At 32.9% G+C, this 18,632-nt stretch overlaps 1 protein-coding gene across 6 annotated transcripts in view; it reads right to left on the reverse strand.

Annotated features, from left to right (window-relative positions):
- Positions 1-7,848: 7,848 nt before the first annotated feature.
- Positions 7,849-18,632, reverse strand: part of LOC114328093 (proton-coupled amino acid transporter-like protein pathetic) — a 275,550-nt gene continuing 264,766 nt past the window's right edge. For all 6 annotated transcript variants that reach the window (XM_028276858.2, XM_028276852.2, XM_028276853.2 and 3 more), the window contains one exon: positions 7,849-9,919. In XM_028276858.2, the coding sequence (XP_028132659.1) occupies positions 9,517-9,919 (403 nt within the window). In that variant the 3' untranslated portion in view covers positions 7,849-9,516. The remainder of the gene's footprint in view (positions 9,920-18,632) is intronic.

The raw sequence follows: 18,632 nt of genomic DNA on the forward strand, positions 1-18,632 counted from the left end.
CATAATTTATTATTAACTAAATTATTAATTATTGCAACGAATCAATATCACATTACACTATTAAGAGACAATGACTTTGTTGTAACAAATAGACAGAATTGACAGTAGTATATTATATTATTGTAGACATTGATAGACATATTAAGAATAGTCAAGGCTTCCTGAGCAAAATAGTGTAACACGAGAGCAGTCGATCGGTATATTTACCATGATATTTATTACTTGACTGTGAGTTGATCTTGAGCCTCAGAGCGTGCTATTTTATTATCAATATCTTGGCCAAAAATAAACCTACGAACACTTTCCTAAACTCAAAATACACCTTCTTAGTTTTTCTATTATTAGTTTTAATTAAAGTATAAATGTTTATTGCTCAAATTTACTAAAAACCCTTATACAAAAATTAATGTACAAATTATTTAAGAAAATTATAACTTCAAACGAGTATAACTCTAGAAAAAATGAAGATAAAGTAATTTGACAACTTTGTTTGGAAGTTTATCAATTAAGCTTTAAAGTGAGACCATGAAAAGCTCATTTTACTGCGTAGAAGCCGAGTTACGATCGATAAAACGTCGAAAAATACTTAATTGACTGTAAGCCGATCTTCCGCCTCATAGCGCGCCATTAAAATATCGACATCTTGGCCAAAAATAAACTAATGAACATTTTCATAACCACACATTGTTCCTTTTGAGTTTTTCTATCATTATTGTTCATTAAAGTATAAATGTTTATAGCTCAAGTTTGCTTGAAACCCTTATAAACAAATGAATGTACAATATTTTTAAGAAAACTATAACTTCAAACGGGTATAACTTTAAAACATATGAAGATTAAGTAGTTTAATAAACTTTGTTTGGAAGTCTGTTAATCAAGCTTTAAAACGACACCTTCCAAGGCTCATTTCTATACGTAGAAGCCGAGTTACGATCGATAAAGCATCGAAAAATACTTATTTTGCAATTTGCAATTTGCATTGTGCACTAATTTTACAATATCTTGAGTTGTAATTGTTAGATTTAAGTTTAGTAAACGGTTATTTCTTCGTTTTTTACTAAGGAACAAATTTTATTTGAAACATTTTTTAACTCTTTTAGTTTATGAGCCAGAGCCTTATAAACAAATTATAAGCAATTAAATTGTTTATAACAATTTTTTGACCACTCGGATCGAAATCCCCCCTCGAAATTCGTAATCAGCAGCCAAAAATCCATAAGAAACCGTTGAGTTTGTCCATCAGGAATAAATATGACACGGTGACCCCTCTGGCGCCTAGACTACTTGTCGCACTCCTGTTTCTATTGCAATTGATTTTGCGCTACCTTCTTCTGTTATTTAGCTCAAGATATTTCATTTTTAGCTCGAGATCCATCCATGGTCATTTTTGTTAATCTGATTAATTTTGCTGGAACATCTTGATTTTTCATTTCAATAAATTTATTTAGTTTTATACATAAAATACGTATTATACTGAGTTTTTCGATTATACCTATGTATATTTTAAAAGCAAAATTATGGAATAAATTAATTGTTTTCAGAATGAAAGATTTTGGAGAGAAATTCCGAGACAGGTCGATTTTTATTTCTGACTTTTTGGCATATATGCCATACCTTTGACGTCATCCATCTGGGCGCGATGACGTAATCGATAATTGTTTTTAATAGGAATAGAGGTCCTGTGCTATCTGATACAAAAGTTATTTAATTTTCTATTCAGTAGTAAAACCATGATCAAAATTATTTATACCGGGTGATTAAAAAAATAATTTTTGAATTAAATTAATTCACACAAAAAGTAGAATGTATTTCTTGGCGGTTTGAACATTTAATTTAAGCGAAAAGTAATGTATATTTATGAAATAAACATTTTTTCTATTTTCTGGTACCAGTAAAATGTATTTTGAATTAAATAAGTTATATGTATATAATTTTTTTTTTGTGTCAATTAGCTTAATTAAAAAATTATTTTTTGCCATTCTATAAAAATAGTTATGTTAATGTTTATATTACGGAATTGAAAATTGAATAACCCTTCAGATGAACTATCAGACGACCCCTATTTTCATTTTAAAAAAATCATCGATTACTTCATTATCCAGGTGGACCACGTCACTAGTATAATACATATGCCAGAAAATTATAAAATAAACATAAAAATCAACCTGTTTCGGGATTTCTCTCCAAAATCTCCCATTCTCAAAAAAATAATATAATTTATTCCATAGTTTTGCCCCTCTCTATATCAAAGAAAACAAAGCTACATCCGTTTTATACAAACTATTTTTAACCATTTTTAAAAAGTAAAAATATACTTATATAAATGTTTTTTAAACTTTTTATAATGTGACAGTACCACTGGGTACTCCATTAATTAACTGTAAAATATATCTAATAATATCTACATTTTGAATAGCGCTAAGTGAAAATGCAAGTATGAAAAACAGTAAATTGCAACTATAATCACATATAAAATATACAGGTTAATGCACTGTGACAAAACCCAATATATAGGTTATTACAAAATATACGAAAATAGTTGTTCATAAAACTTCTCTTGTTCCTTATATGCCATCTCTGCGGCGGAAATTGGCAACCATCCTGGTTATTCTGATCTAAAATACTGAAAAGTTCGATAGCTGAGCATCGAACGTTCACGTATGAAGCTAGTAGATACGTTCGCTCACCGTTGCACGCTCCGTAAGGAATCTATGAAATTTTTAGGATTCTCCTGTATGCTCAAAATTTAAATACTTCCTGTTTCTTAATTATTAAAACATATAATATAATATTGATAATTGTTGCCGAGTTCAGGGTCCATGTCCCCATTCCGTATAGTAGTGTCGAAAAAATATAACGCCTTGCCAACCTAACTCTTAAATTCAGCTTCAGATTCCTTGTATTTTCCATTTTCTGCAGCCTTTCTCATTTTGTTAAAATTTGCACGTGCTTTTCTATGTGCATTCTATTTTCTTTGGAGTAATCATTCCTGTGATTAATTATGGTGCCAAGATATTTTTAGTTGCTTAAGAGTTTTCCCGTTAACTGTTGAGCTTTCATCATAATGTTACGACATCCAAACCAGCCAGTTCAAGACCTATGACTCCAGGCCTATCATTATTAAAAGTCAAAGCCAAATCTATATCTGTCATCTAAAAAAAGGGCACTCTTACCTTCAAGATATTGTCAAAGGAGGTTCCCTCAACCTCCAAGAGCTTCATTTCAACAATTCCCGACTCTTAAGTTCAGGAACTCAGGACTCAGGAAAAGCTCATACGCTTTTTCTACAAAATATTTAACATCCCATCCACCTATGATACCCAGAGGAAGCCCTTCTAACTGGTCAATACCCAAGTGATTCTGAGGAGTATCATGATAAACCTAAAAATGGTCACAAATGATAACTTAGCGTTCTTTGAGACCACTCAAACGGTCAATCTCAAGGAAATGACCGAGCGGCTTCAGGTCAGAACCGGGGGCCTACAATCACTATCGAGTCTAAGAGCTTACAAGCCCCTAGAAATCCTAAACCAACCACATCGAAATCGTCACCATTCCAGATAGTAGTGACTGATCGTGATCCAGAAATCATCAACGAGGAACTCAGCTAAAGCCTACTGGTAAGACGTTTGTCTCACAAAAATCATAGGATAATATCCAAGAAATAAAATAAACCCACTAGGCTATTCTGTCTGTACCTCGACTCCAGTAGGCATTTTCCTAGACGTCTAGAAGATCTTAAATCAGTTCTGGCACTCAGCTCTGCTATATAATCATGCACATCATCCAATCCATAAACTGGAGTCCCACAAGGTTCAATTTTAGCTCTAATTTTATGCACAGTCTACAACAGTGACATCCACCACCCCATTAATTGGACCGAGTCTATCCTACGATATGCTGACGAGACCGTCCTCCTTATTGCGAGTACTGCATACAGTACGCTCAGAAATCAAATGGAGAGTTACACTCAATCCAACGAAACGATCCAATGATTGTTTTCAGACCTCCTAAAAACATCCTAGTAGAGGGAGGATAGCCCTCCACGGATACTAACTCAAATTCAGAACATCGGTGGCCTATTTGGGAGTTCATTTTAGCAGAAGTCTCAACTGGAGCACTGATGTCGGGTAACATCCTAGACAGTATAAGAAAGAGAGCTAGTCTTCTGGGAAACAAATCTACTAAAACACACTACAGGGCGTATCGCTACGCGTCACTAAACACACGACACAAAATACCATCGTGGCAACAGAAACGAAATTCTAAGAAAGTACCTGTAAAAGTGGTACTCGCTAAATTACACACCATACAGGACAGAATTCACTCTCTCAACAAAAAATATGTACTATGTACGTACGATAGGCAGCTCTAACACCAGAGCTAAAAACAACCATACCCATATACAAGGTTACACGGTGCCGCCCAAAATCCCGATAGCCAAAATCCCGACAGCCAAAATCCCGACGGCCAAAACACCGACACGCCAGAATTCCGACACGCCAGAATACCGACAGGCCAGAATCCCGACATGCAACAATCCTCGCATAAGTAAAAATTCCGACCACTACATTTGGTTAAATAACAAAAATTAAAAAACAGATGGCCATAAACAAAAAACAAGAACTAAATGTAATTATATGTTAAAAAGAAACTTATCAAACCTGTCGGGATTCTGGCCTGTCGGGATTTTGGCCTGTCGGTATTCTGGCATGTCGGGATTTTGGCCGTCAGGATTGTGGCTGTCGGGATTTTGGCTGTCGGGATTTTGGGGTAGACCCAAGGTTACATACCCACCAGGCTACCCAAAAACAAAGATCCGTTCCCTCCAGCCAATCTACATTGGCCAATAACGAGCTATCTGATGAGTATTACGACATCCTAGAGAAAACCCCCTTAGATGTCGCAGGTAATATAAGCTCATTCCCCCAAACGCTGGTCTAGAGCCTTTGTAGATACTGATAATATCCGAGGTACCCACCGCTTTTTGTTTGATTTGAACAGAGATTCTTCACTTAAACTCCTCTTAGCTTCTAAGACAAACTAACCGCCTTCTAAGTCCCCCACTCCACTAGCAATAGTTGGTTCTTCAGCATGAAAACTCTTGTAGTGGTTTGTAAGTTGATAAAATCTACATTTTAAAATTATTTTGAAATATACAGGGTGTCCCAACACCCTATATTTTATTGCATTTTTTAATTGTCCACAAAAAATAAGGTATAGCTTCATAAGGCTTCCCTATACCTATGTACAGAGTGTTCTGAGTTAAGGTGACTTTTCTTAAAATGTAAAGATTTAAAAGAAGGCCTATTCTCAAGTTATTTAAGAAATTATAAAAAATACCTTTATATCTAAATATTTGGATATTGGTTGAATGTATTTCATGATTAATTGTTACACATTTATTTACAGGATGTTCAAAATTTACAGTTTTATTATTGGATTATTCAATGTGTCATATGATTCTTATTTTAAATAGAACACCATGTATATTAATAAATAATTATACTAAACAAATCTCCCTCTTTCGAATGGTATATGGATGTCCTACACCTAGGTGTCATAGTTTTTGCGTAATTTACAATTATTAAAATTCTTAATCTGTAAGTCGATTTTAAAACAAAAGATGTAGTTAATTAATGGCATTGTATGACATTGTCATTTTATGACAGTACGGTCTGGTAATTATTTTATAATTAATGTATTCCATGAAAATTTAGTTTCATTATTGGATTATTTAATGTGTCATATGATGCTTATTTTAAATAAAACACCATGTATGTTAATAAATTATTATACTAAACACAGGTTCTTCTTTCGAATAGTATAGGGATGTTCCATAACTAGGAGTCATATTTTTGCGTAATTTACAATTTTCATAAACGGTAAATTGATTTTAAAAATAATATTTTTGCACTCTCAATTTTTAAACTGTACGAAATAAATGTTTGTTTACTGTATCATTATGAAATGAAAATTATGTCTATTTTTTAGACCATTATTATGAAAAGTAGGTAGATTGGTCTGTATACAATACATTTAAAAAAATCAGGATCTGCTTTAAAGTCTAAAGTCCATAAACGATAAGTTAAATATTTATCATAATCCTGTTCGGTCTAATATTGGTATAGGTTTTATACGGATAATAGTGGTTTGTCTTAAGTATTTTAACAGTCGTTTGACTGATTTACCCGAAATTTTTTCTTTACTAGTATTTGGGTTTTCCGTAACAGAAAGCACGACATCAAGTTCCTTGTCGTGATCACAAATAACTGGTTTATTTTTATTTAGCTTTCCGAAATTTCTCAAAAACGTCCTTTTTGGGTGTCTTCTATCAGGATACCTACTTTTGAGCGTAAACTTTAGAAAGTAAGATACAATTTTGCAAACACTCCCCAATGCAAAGTACCATGTCTACTCTTTCGTAGATAACGTGGTTATTCATTTTTGGGAACAATTAAATTTAAATATCATACATGGATGTTTATATTTTTGATAATTACCAGACCGTACTGTCATAAAATGACGATGTCATACAATGAGATACATCTTTTGTTTTAAAATCGATTTACAGATTAAGAATTTAAATAATTGTAAATTACGCAAAAACTATTAGACCTAGGTATAGGACATCCATATACCATTCGAAAGAGGTGACTTCGTTTAATATAATTAATAATTAATATATATGGTGTTCCATTTAAAATAAGCATCATATGACACATTGATTAATCCAATAATGAAACTGTAAATGTTGAACACCCTGTAAATAAATGTGTAATAATCAATCATCGAATACATACAACCAATATCCAACTATTTAGATGTAAAAGTATTTTTTTTTATAATTTCTTAAATAACTTGAGAATAAGCCTTCTTTTAAAACTTTACATTTTAAGAAAAGTCATCATAACTCAGAACACTCTGTACATAGGTATAGGGAAGCCTTATAAAACTATACTTTATTTTTTGCATACAATTAAAAATGCAATAAAACATAGGGTGTTCCGTAAGAAAAAATATAACTTTGATACGCCGTCATTTATTGGGACACCCTGTATATTTCAAAATAATTTTAAAATGTAGATTTTATCAACTTACAAACCACTAATTAAATTTTTTTTTCAAATCTTTTACCATTTCGCTGTAATCTTCCGTCGCGTTAGTGGTGACTCACCCTGTATAAGGATTTTTACAGCTGTCAGCGCCTTCCTTCTTTCGACCAACGTCTCCAGTCGTTTCTGTTCTGCCATTCTCCATCTCTAAGGTCTCGTCTTTCTATGGTCTCGTCCACTTCATCCCTCCATGATCTTGGGGTTCTACCTATTCTTCTCTTTCCTATTAAGCTCCAATCCGAAATCTTTGATATCCACCTTGTACGATCTGCTCTTCTCAAATGTCCATACCAATTTCAACGTTTTTCTTCGATGTAGCTGGAGATGTCTTGTTCTACTGCCATTCTTCGTTTTATCTCCTCATTTCTAATGCCGATCAATTATTGTTACTCTGCAGCTTCTTCTCATGACCTCCATTCCAGTTACTGTAATTTTGGGCCTGCTTCGTTTGTTTATTATTCAATTCTCTGCTCCATAGCTCAGTATACTACGTACCAAGGTACCAGGGTGTTATATTTCTCTTCTTTGTATTTCTGGTAACCTGTCTATCCCACAGTACCCCGTTCGTTTGTTTAATACATGTTCTTAGATTAGCACGGACAAGAACATGTATTAAGAACATGTGCATTTTTAAATAAAGTTACATATTATGTACTTTCTGAACAAATCTTAACTTGTGCTTCACTTATCGTTTGTTAATGAGGTTTTATAACATTATGTTAAAATACATAACTAAAATTTATACATATACTTACATCATATAAAAAATTTACAAAATTGATATCACATTATTCGCATTCACAGATAAATTGCTACTAAAAGTAATATAAAAATACTGCGAATTTAAAATATCTAAGGGTGATTCCATTTCAAATCACTCAATTTTGGATCAGAAAACTTTTGAATCTCCGAGTTGTCTGAAAATTGGTGTATCTCTTCTGCGGAACGTAAAAATAAGACATTTAATGTCCAACTGTTTTTCTTCTTCTTCTTTTTCTTTTTTTTTCGTCAAAATATCATTTTAAACGATTTTACAGTGATTTGGTGTTTATTGAAATAAATTTCCATTTTTTATCGTTAAAGCACAATGGAAAAAATAATGTTATAATAGAAGGGACTCAAAAATGTCATTATAAGGCATTATAATAAGTTATTTTGATTCAAAATAAGTTGTTGATCAAATTTTAGTGTAGAAAACGTTAAAATATTCATATGCATGTTCTTCGATTTCACTGAAAATTTGCCCACAGATCGCCAAAATAAAGAACTTTAAGTGGTTAAATGAATTTGTATAGTTTTGTAATTAAAGAAAAGTTACAGGCAATATCATAATCAAAAATGTAGGCGTCTACTGTAAGTACAATTAACTCGGAAAATATCAACCGCACGAAAAAAATTGTTAAAAAGAAACTGTAATAATTTTAAATGCAATTTATTTGGAACAATTTCAGTTCCTACCATTTTTGTCTAAAAGTTGAAAATGTCAGAAGTATTGAAAAAAACAACTGCTATAAAACCAATCAGGTCCTGATTTTAGAAAAAAAAAATGAAAGAGGTTAAAATTATGTAAAATTGAATTCTCTCCATTTTTGTGTAGATACATTTTTGTCATAAAATTAGTAATAAATAAGATAATTAAATAAATTATGCCCTATCATTATTTTCCCCTTAACTCGGAAAACATACTTTTTGTCGAAAAGTTGAAAATGGCGTAGATATTGGGCAAAAACGGTTCTCTTTTAAAACCAATATGGCAGCTAACATAATTCATTCGCGATTTTAAATTTACACTATTGTTGACCTCCCTAAAGACTATAAAAATAAAATTTGGACAGTTCGGCATGCAAGGTCAAATGCTACCCCGACTGGACCATATATTTTTGACTCTGATATTCTTACATGTACTTAACTTTTTTTGTATTGCAAAACTATACCAATTCTTTTAACCACGTAAAGTCCTGTGTTTTGGCTGTGATTTGGGCAAATTTTCAACCAAATCGAAGAACATGTATTTTTAGAATGGAGGAAAATGTAAAAAACGGTATATTAACGTTTTCTACAAAAACTACAAAATGTTATCAAAAATTTGTTTTGAATCAAAATAACTTATTATGCCTTATAATGACATTTTAGAGTTCCTTCTATTAAAACCTGATTTTCTCCATTGATACTTTACGATAAAAAATGCAAATTTGTTTAAATAAATACCAAATCACTATACAAACGCTTAAAATGATATTTACAGAAGAAAAAAAAAACACAAGAAGACTTACCTAGTATGTCTTATTTTTATGTTAAACAGTAGCTGTACACCAAATTTCAGACAAATCGGAGATCCAAAAGTTTTTGTCTGAGTTACTTGACATGGAATGTACATAATCATCTAACCATAGTCTGCTGCTTATTGGATAAAATGGAGAACAGCATAATAAGCTCCAAACACAAAACCAAACACGAACATGGTTATTATAAATAAATCTCTGACCAAAATCCAATTATATCTACCCCAATTTTTCCAATTGACGATAATATCTAGAAGAGATGGGACAAATAATCCCAAAGTAGAAAAGAAAACTGCCCCCATGAGATCTATTAGAGGTCCTAGGTTATCTCCAGCTGCGGCAGCCACTCCTACTATGAAGGTTACTGTTAGAGTTCTCCAGACGATTTGTACTAGGTTTTCTTTTTCCTTTGACACATATGGTTTTATTCTCCTCCATGTTATATCAATTGGTACATAGTATTGCAGCATAAAGGTGAAAAATATCGCTGCTGAGATAGATGCTTGAGCAGTTTGAGCCAATCTACAAATAACAAAACAACAGTTAAATGGAGTAATTAAAACCTATATGGTACATTATGAAATGACAAAAAAGGGCAAATGAATACATAAACATTAATGGACAATACTTACTTGGGAATTTGGACGGGTATTTTTGAGGGGTACTTTTGAATAAAATTTGAATTTGGGTAAAATATGAATTGACACAAAATTGTAGTTACAGATAACAAAAAAAAAAAAATAAATAAAACAAGTCATCAGTTATACATACTTATACTTACTTGGGGACCTATAGGTAATTTGAATTCGACATTCCAGGTCTACATAAAAAGTGGTTAATGCCTGGTTTCACCAACAGATCTTAAGCTTAAGACGTGCTTTAAGCTCAGCTTACGAAACATAAGCGTTGCACCAAATCGTCTTAGATCAATTTTCAGCTTACCACAATGGATTGTTACCTGGATGAGATGAGAATCGAGAATTATGGTGCAACGTAAGTAAGACTAAAGGCGACACTATCTATAAGCTGGGTTGGGCGAAGCTGGAGCTTAAAACGTGTTGATGCCACCAGGCATAAATATCCGATGCTGTATGTAAAAGACTCGATAAAAGCACCAGGAATAATTAAGTTCCTAAGAATAGTTAGATTCGAAAGCTCGATAAAAATAAAGGATATGAGAGTAAAACGATGCTCAGTATGCGAGATAGATCACAAACTAGTAATTACTTGGATGGAATTCCCCTTTATATGGACTTAACAGAAACCGACCTTGGGAGATACTGGCGAATTTACGACTCCAGCTACACCTCTCAATGCGTGCTCAGTAAAAGAAAGGCCATTCAAAATAAACTCATTAGAAGAAGACTCCATAAAAGAGAAGAAAGAGCTCCATATAAAATACCTTAACACAAAAAACTATGAGGACTATTTATACAGGGAAAAATACAGAAGTAAAAAGAAAAGTGACAAATTAAAAACATGCACAGAGATACATGCACATAAGAGGAACGATAAATTCAGAGTCATGGCGTATCTAAAACTTGCTCCAAAGAAATAAGACATAGAATATAAGAACAATTGCTAGCCGAAAACCGCCCCTAATTCAAAGAAACAAAAATAGACGGAATAGAAATCTATAATCATGATGAAATACAATTAAGCCTAGAGGAACGATAAATTCAGAGTCATGGCGTATCTAAAACTTGCTCCAAAGAAATAAGACATAGAATATAAGAACAATTGCTAGCCGAAAACCGTCCCTAATTCAAAGAAACAAAAATAGACGGAATAGAAATCTATAGTCATGATGAAATACAATTAAGCCTAGCTGAGGTAAAAAGAGCGATCAAAACTAAAGAACAAAAAAGCAGATAGCCCTGGCATAATGCCAAACGAATTGATAAAAAAGAATCGGAAAAGCTATTCTGTATGATAAACAAAATGTTTGATGAAATACAATTAAGCCTAAGAGGAACGATAAATTCAGAATCATGGCGTATCTAAAACTTGCTCCAAAGAAATAAGACATAGAATATAAGAACAATTGCTAGCCGAAAACCGCCCCTAATTCAAAGAAACAAAAATAGACGGAATAGAAATCTATAATCATGATGAAATACAATTATTAAGCCTAGCTGAGGTAAAAAGAACGATCAAAACTAAAGAACAAAAAAGCAGATAGCTGGACAAACAAAATGTTTGAGAAAGCACTGAATGGAGAAGACTTACCGGCAAAATGGTCACAAGCATATATGACATCAATATATTTATAAGAAAGGAAATAAAATAAACTGCGAAAAATATCGAGGAATCAGCATTATATCGTCTATAGGCAGACTGTATGGAAAGACCATAAATGAAAACTTAAGGGGGGGTTATAGTATTTTTGATTATTTTTTTCGATTTTTTTTTATTGGCTTATTTGATTTTAAATATTTAAGAGTATACCATTAAAATTTCAAGTTAATTCGAGCAAAATTGACTGAGATATGGATATATACAAAAATTTTCTTAGAAAATTTTTGTATATATATATATATATATATATATATATATATATATATATATATATAATCTTTTGTATATTGACAAAACTACATTTTTTTAAACGCGTTTTCTGAAAACATGTTTTTTTGAGGCGGTGTACATCATAACTCAAAAAGTAATGCACCGATCTTTCTGAAATTTTGCACACTTCTTTTTTAGATATTTTACTGGGTAGTGACGTCAAGTTTTTGCTTATTTTATTATTTTTTTGTTTATATTACCATTTTTCTCTTTACCGAACACATTTTTTTTTTGTTTTTTTAGATTTTTTCACTTTAAAGTTATACCATGAATTTAAAAAGTCAATATAATCATAAAAACTCGACGTTACTACCTCAAAAAACTCTTAAACTTAAATAATTTTTTGGTTTATATGTTTCAATCAAATGATTCTGTCTGAAGATATGGTGTACACCGCAAATCATCTTCTTTTTTGGATCATCTACTTAAAAATGACGCCACTGCTTCATTTTTTAATATTTTTCAATAAAAATTTAACTGAATAATCTTCAAGTGTTGTTCTTTAAGATATCCTTTTACCAATTTAATTTAACCCTACCACTTTCAAGGGAAAACGTTCTAAAATTATGCAAAAAAACGTAGAATTAACTATACCCCCCCCCCCCTTAAAAAAGTATAAAGGAGAAAATCGGAGAAGACAAGGCAGGTTTCACTACAGTGAGAGCATGCATTAAAATTTATATAGTCGAACATCTAATAAAAAAAATAATGGCCCAAAATAGATCCGTCCATCTGGTTTTTAGATCTTAAAATGGCATATGGTTCGATATCTAGAACCAAGCTGTGGGAACCAATCGAAGATATCAAAATTCCACGAATATTAATAAAAGCAATAAAAGCACTCCAACACTACAAGAATAAAAAAAGTAGCTATCAAAACGGGCAATATAATATGCTGTCCACTTAAGACGATAAAGGGAGTACTACAGGGCTGCTCCACATCCCCTACTCTGTTCAAAATATTCCTGGAAAACATACTAAAACTATGAAAAAGAAAGCGCGAAGGAATGGGTATACCAGTAAGGAGCGAATATCTACATATACACTAGGGTGGAACGAAAAAGGTCAACAAAACAAAAGAAAAGAAAAATTCTTGTGGCTATCGTTTAAAAGTTGTGTCATGTGAGGAAAACAATTGGCGCGAGAGCATTTTGAAATAAAAAAATATCTTGAGGTTCCATATTGGATTTGAAAAATGAAAAAACAAAAAAATTATTTTTGTCGAAAAAATCAATATGGTACTGATCAAATTTCAATGATTGTGTTTTACCCATAGAGGTATATATTAACATAGAGGGAGCCTACCTTCCACGCTTCCTGACGACAAGATCTCATGGATTGGTTTGCTGCATCTCTTTCTAACACATTGTATCGAAAACCTATGATGACATTCAGTGTGAATATAGGCACGGGAGAGGAGGACAACTGTAGCAGCTTTACTATGCGTAAGAGTGAAACAGCACTAATCCAAATAAAAAAGATGGTGTCGTCACTTCGCTCTGAATGACACTCTCTCTATGCTAATATATAACTCTATGGTTTTACCAACTAAGTGTGACATTCTAAAATGCTTTCTCTTTATTCGCAATGAACTTAAGTTGACAAATAATAATAAAGATCCATCTACCGCCGACGCCGACGTCTTGAATGCCGTTGCAACGAAAGTATAACAAATATGTATAAAAGCTTCTATTCCAACATTATCGCATAAGTGCATTCAAGATATGATTAAAAATATTTATACAGAGTATCAAAATCTTAAGCGATAGGTACACAAAAACTCAGCAAGCATCTGATTCATAAATAGAAAAGATTTGCCAGTTTCGAAAAGAGTGTAAAAAGTTATTGAATATCGCGGCTTGCAAGTACAACATGACTGTTACTATATGTGTGTACTTGTGATAAAATGAAGAAAGTACCACAAAATGAGCGAATTTTTCTTCAAGATCAACGATCCTGTCGAAAAATGACAATTGGACCAGTGGATATTGCAGCATCTGCAGCAATAAGGAAGAAAATGGAAAGAACCATGAAGGCAAAGGCAAGATCTCAAAAATATAATACTGACGAAATTGTTCCGTAAAGGATGTACCGTTGATTCCTCTAATCCTTCCATAAGTAGCAGCTTGTCTGACTCAAATTCTTCTGATGCAGATGATCATGAAGAAAAATTCGTTGCTCCTTTGTCAACAGTTACAGGCCAACCATCTACGTCACAAATACTGCGGCACTTCACGTCAATGGCTAGTATGCTTATTTCATTGCAATGAGCTACCTCTACGTCATTTAATTGAACAGTTAGATGGACGCACCAGTAGACCACTTGGTTTTTCAGGGCCAATAGGGAAACCTCTTTAACGCTGTGAAGAGAAGTCTGTTGTCGATTTTGTCGCAATAGAGAATAACCTAGCAATATTATTAGAAACAACAGACCTTAGTACCGATCAGAAGTACTTGTACCAAATCAGTCAAGCAGTTGCTGCGGGAAAATGTCCTAATGATTTGAGCCTTAAAAAACCTGGGAAAATATCACACCCAAGGTAGCTGACAGTTGATAATCGGTTGCTTCGATTGTATGTTGGAACTGAATGTCCCAGCCCCCAAATAAATTTTGTTACTAAGTTTCATCCAAAAAGTGTATGCACCAGATTGGTTTTATATAAAAATTTATCCTAGCTGTTCTGATGGTTCAAAACATTTATGGCGAATGATCCATTATTCACGATTTCTACCAGTTGACCGAAGAAAAATTGTCGATGCCGTTATCCAAAGGAATGCTTATTTTGCCCATCCCGAAAATTTATTACTCGGTATGATGAAAGATGAACGAAAACATATGGGAGCTAGGCCTACGCAGAGTGCCGAAAACTAGAGAAAGTCAGAAAAAAAAAAGATCCAGAGATGCAAAATAACAACATTAAATTTTAGTGCTGAAGATTATAATGACATAATTTCTATTTCTGGATTCAAAGTTACGGCTCCTCTTTTGCTAAAACATATTTCCAATGAAGATGTAAGGGATATGATTGATTCTGAGAATTACAACATTATAGAGGTCTTAAACTGCCCTTGTCATACAAAATTCTAGGAAAGAACTGCATTAGTAACTGAAATATCAGCTGCTGTTTGTGAACCAGAATCAAGGGATGGCTTTATTCGTTCAAGGTTGCAGTCTAGAAATATTATGCCGTTTTTTAACACAAAATCAGACTACCAATCTTAAAATGTATCATAAAACAATTATTTAGATTCAAAGAACTGATAAAAAATACATTTTTAAAATTTAATTTTTTTTGTTATTTCCAAAAATTTAAATTTAATATGGAACCTGAAGATAGGGTCTAATACAAAAAAGATTTCTTACAGTTTTATTATACATCAAAACACAACTTTTTCGCACTAGCCCCATAAAAAATAATTACTTCGAATTTTTCGTTCCACCCTAATATACACCCTGTTTTGCTGACGACCAAATAGTGATCGCACAAGACGAAGATGACCTCAGTTTTGTGATGAGAACACTTGAACAGGAATATACAAAAAATGGGATGGAAATAAACCTAAAAAAAACTGAATATCTAACAACGGTGATTACAGAAATAAAACAGCTGCAAAGAGTCGAAGGTAAACAAATCAAGGGAACAAACAAGTACAGGTATTTACGTTTCATAATATCAAACAAAGGAACAATGGAAGAATATATGAGGAGCAGATTTTCTAAATGCATTTTGTCCACTTTTTGTCATTTTGGCAAATAGAGAAAAACTGCTACGCGTTTGGCAAGAAATTAAACGAAAAACTGATGAACCTAAAAAATTGATAAAAAATCATTCAAATATTACACCTATATGCCAAAAATCTAGTATTAATAATATCCCAAAAAACTTGAAAGAACTGTTGGAGAAACTGCATTTAGATTGTCATTCTTGGACAAAACGCATTTTGTTTGATTGTCTACACAAGCGGTATGACTGACTTTTGGTAGTAACGATGTAATAAAGCTCAAGTAACTTCATACAAATAGTATTTTATTTTTATATACAAAATATTGTTTAAAAATGAATGGAACAATATGGTATTTTACATGTCATAAAGGTCCCCATTGTCATCATCATTGCAATCACAGCACTCAGCTCCTTCGATAACATCATCATCCTCAGTTTCACCAAGGATAGCTTGATTCCCATTTTGCTCACCAGTGTCAGAAAGAATTGGTTCTAACCATGTTAGCTCAGGATCGTTGGCCCAATTCGTCCCTGATAGCTCTGGAGTTTCGAGAAGTTCTGGAGTTTTTTTGGTTTAATTTGGTTTTGAAGTTCTACAGTAGGTAAGTTTAAAGTCGAAAGCTTCTTTCCACGTTTCAATAATGTTTGGAATTGTTTGGATGGATCATTATTTCTGTAGAACAGTTCGGTCTTAAGCAAAATATCGTTGTTGTTTTGTGATCTCTTAATAATGATTCGTTTGGCTGCACTGATTCCTTCAATTTTTTTTAAAGTGGTTAACGCACTTTTTATATCATAAACTGTCCAGTCTCTACCAAGTTGTTTAACTTCTCCCTTCTTGGAGTAAATGTCATAATATTGTATAGGGGTTTTTATTGTACTGTAGACTGTAGGATCGTGTAACTTTTTCAATTTGTCCGAAAACACGGTCCGCTGGCAAATATGAATATATCCGCGTACCGGAAAAATAAGTACCACAGATTTAATATTTTGTGGGGCATCTCTGTACAGCCATAACATGAGCATATGCATCATGTGTGCATTTTTATTCTGAAGCGCACAACCATCTGCTAATAGTCTTAACTGTTTTATATCTGATGCACATTCAGATTTATTAAGAAAATCACGTAGATCAGGACTTGTTTCTGCAGATCCCCTTTTTGCTTGATGTTCCATCTAGGTGTAGAAAACTGGCTTTTTAATATCCACGTCCGTTACACAAAAACAATAAAAAAACTGCTGGGCGTAAAATGCATCTTGAATAGGCACTTTCGGTAAGACTTGAACCTGCTGAAGGTCAAAACAGTAGGAAACAGTATGTTCCGGTTTTTCATTCATTAGTTTAAAAAATTGTTTGGCCCTTACTTTATGTAGTTACACGTAGAGAAGTTCTTAGTTTCTTTATTTCAGTTTTGTCTTTGCAAAAGATAATAGAAGTTTGGGTCCTGACACAAAAGCCACATACGTCAGTAGCAGGGCTTCCAAATGCAATATTAAAATGAGTATTAAAGATCCTACTGAAATACTTGTAATTTGCTTTCAAATTCTTAGGAGTAATCTGATTGTACAGATTCCATAAAATAGTAATATTATTTTCAGATGATAAATAAATGCGCCGAGATTTAGCACGCCCGTAATGACTTTCATGTCCTTACAAACTGGCTTTAAATTTTTTAACAGCTTCAAATTTTTCAACATTCTTGAAAGACCGTTTGTCCCCTCCACGCTTCTCAACAATACCACTACCAGATTGCATTTTTCTTTTACATTTATTATTTTATACTGTTTTGTTAAAAATTGGAAAAACAAACGCACATAAAACAAAAACAGTACAGACACCAAGTATACAACAATGACTGCCAATGACAAACAAATCGCAATTAGTCCATAGCGCACGGACAAACTTCGGTTAGTTTGTCTGCCGTCAATGGACATACAGCACATAGAAAGTCCAAGGTATTTTGTTTATTTAATTTTCAGACAACAGAATGCATTTAGAACCTCTTTCGTGACACAAAATTGTGGCTCTATACATATAGTTTGCGATGCCATATTTAGTTGAAAATTTGAAAAAATGGACAAAATGCATATAGAAAGTCTGCTCCTCATATAAAAAAATATACTAGGACAAACAAGTGACTGCATACGAAAATTGAGTCTGGTAGTGTGGGATAAGAGCATCATCATAAAAAAAAGAAGAATATATACTACCATGACAAATAACTATCCTCGTTTATGGGTGTGAAAGTTGGACCATAAGACTATAAGAAAATAAAAAACAAAATAGATACACAGAGATGGAATTCCTAAGGAGAAGCTGGAGAGTATCAAGAAGAGATAGAATAAACATCGCAGATATTAAAAAAAGATTGGGAATGAACTCAGATATAATAGACTACGTCGAACAGAAGAGATTAACCTGGTACGGACATGTCAGAAGAGTAGACCAAAATCGTTGGATAAATAGAATAACAGAGTGGAGCCCGATAGGAAGAAGGAATAGAGACATACCCTTATGGTGGTTCCTCCTTATCTGGACCATCTCAGATAGTTGGGGGTTGATGAAGTAAACACTACTTACCGTATATTCATTTATTCACAATTTGGAGTAACTACGGTAAAGAGTTGGTGGCTGATAATGTTCACCCTCTGGGGTCTCAAATATCAATGATGAATTTTTACGCAATGAATTTAGAATGTGGAATTCCCTGTTTATGTTTTGGTATAAATAAAAAGTGAAAGTGTTTCTATTATAAATGCCGAATCAGCTTGATTATAAATAAAGAATAATATTATGTGACACTGGAATGCTGACGCTTGCAATATCGATAACTGATACTATCCATTCTTTCACGGTTTTTGCTGTAAATTTTAAAGAACCGCTTGGATTGACAAGAAATTTGGCATACGCATAGCTAACATGTCATAGGAAGAAAGTGATA

Source organism: Diabrotica virgifera, chromosome 3 (genome assembly GCF_917563875.1).
Source record: "Diabrotica virgifera virgifera chromosome 3, PGI_DIABVI_V3a".
In the NCBI taxonomy this organism is placed as follows: Eukaryota; Metazoa; Arthropoda; class Insecta; order Coleoptera; family Chrysomelidae; genus Diabrotica; species Diabrotica virgifera.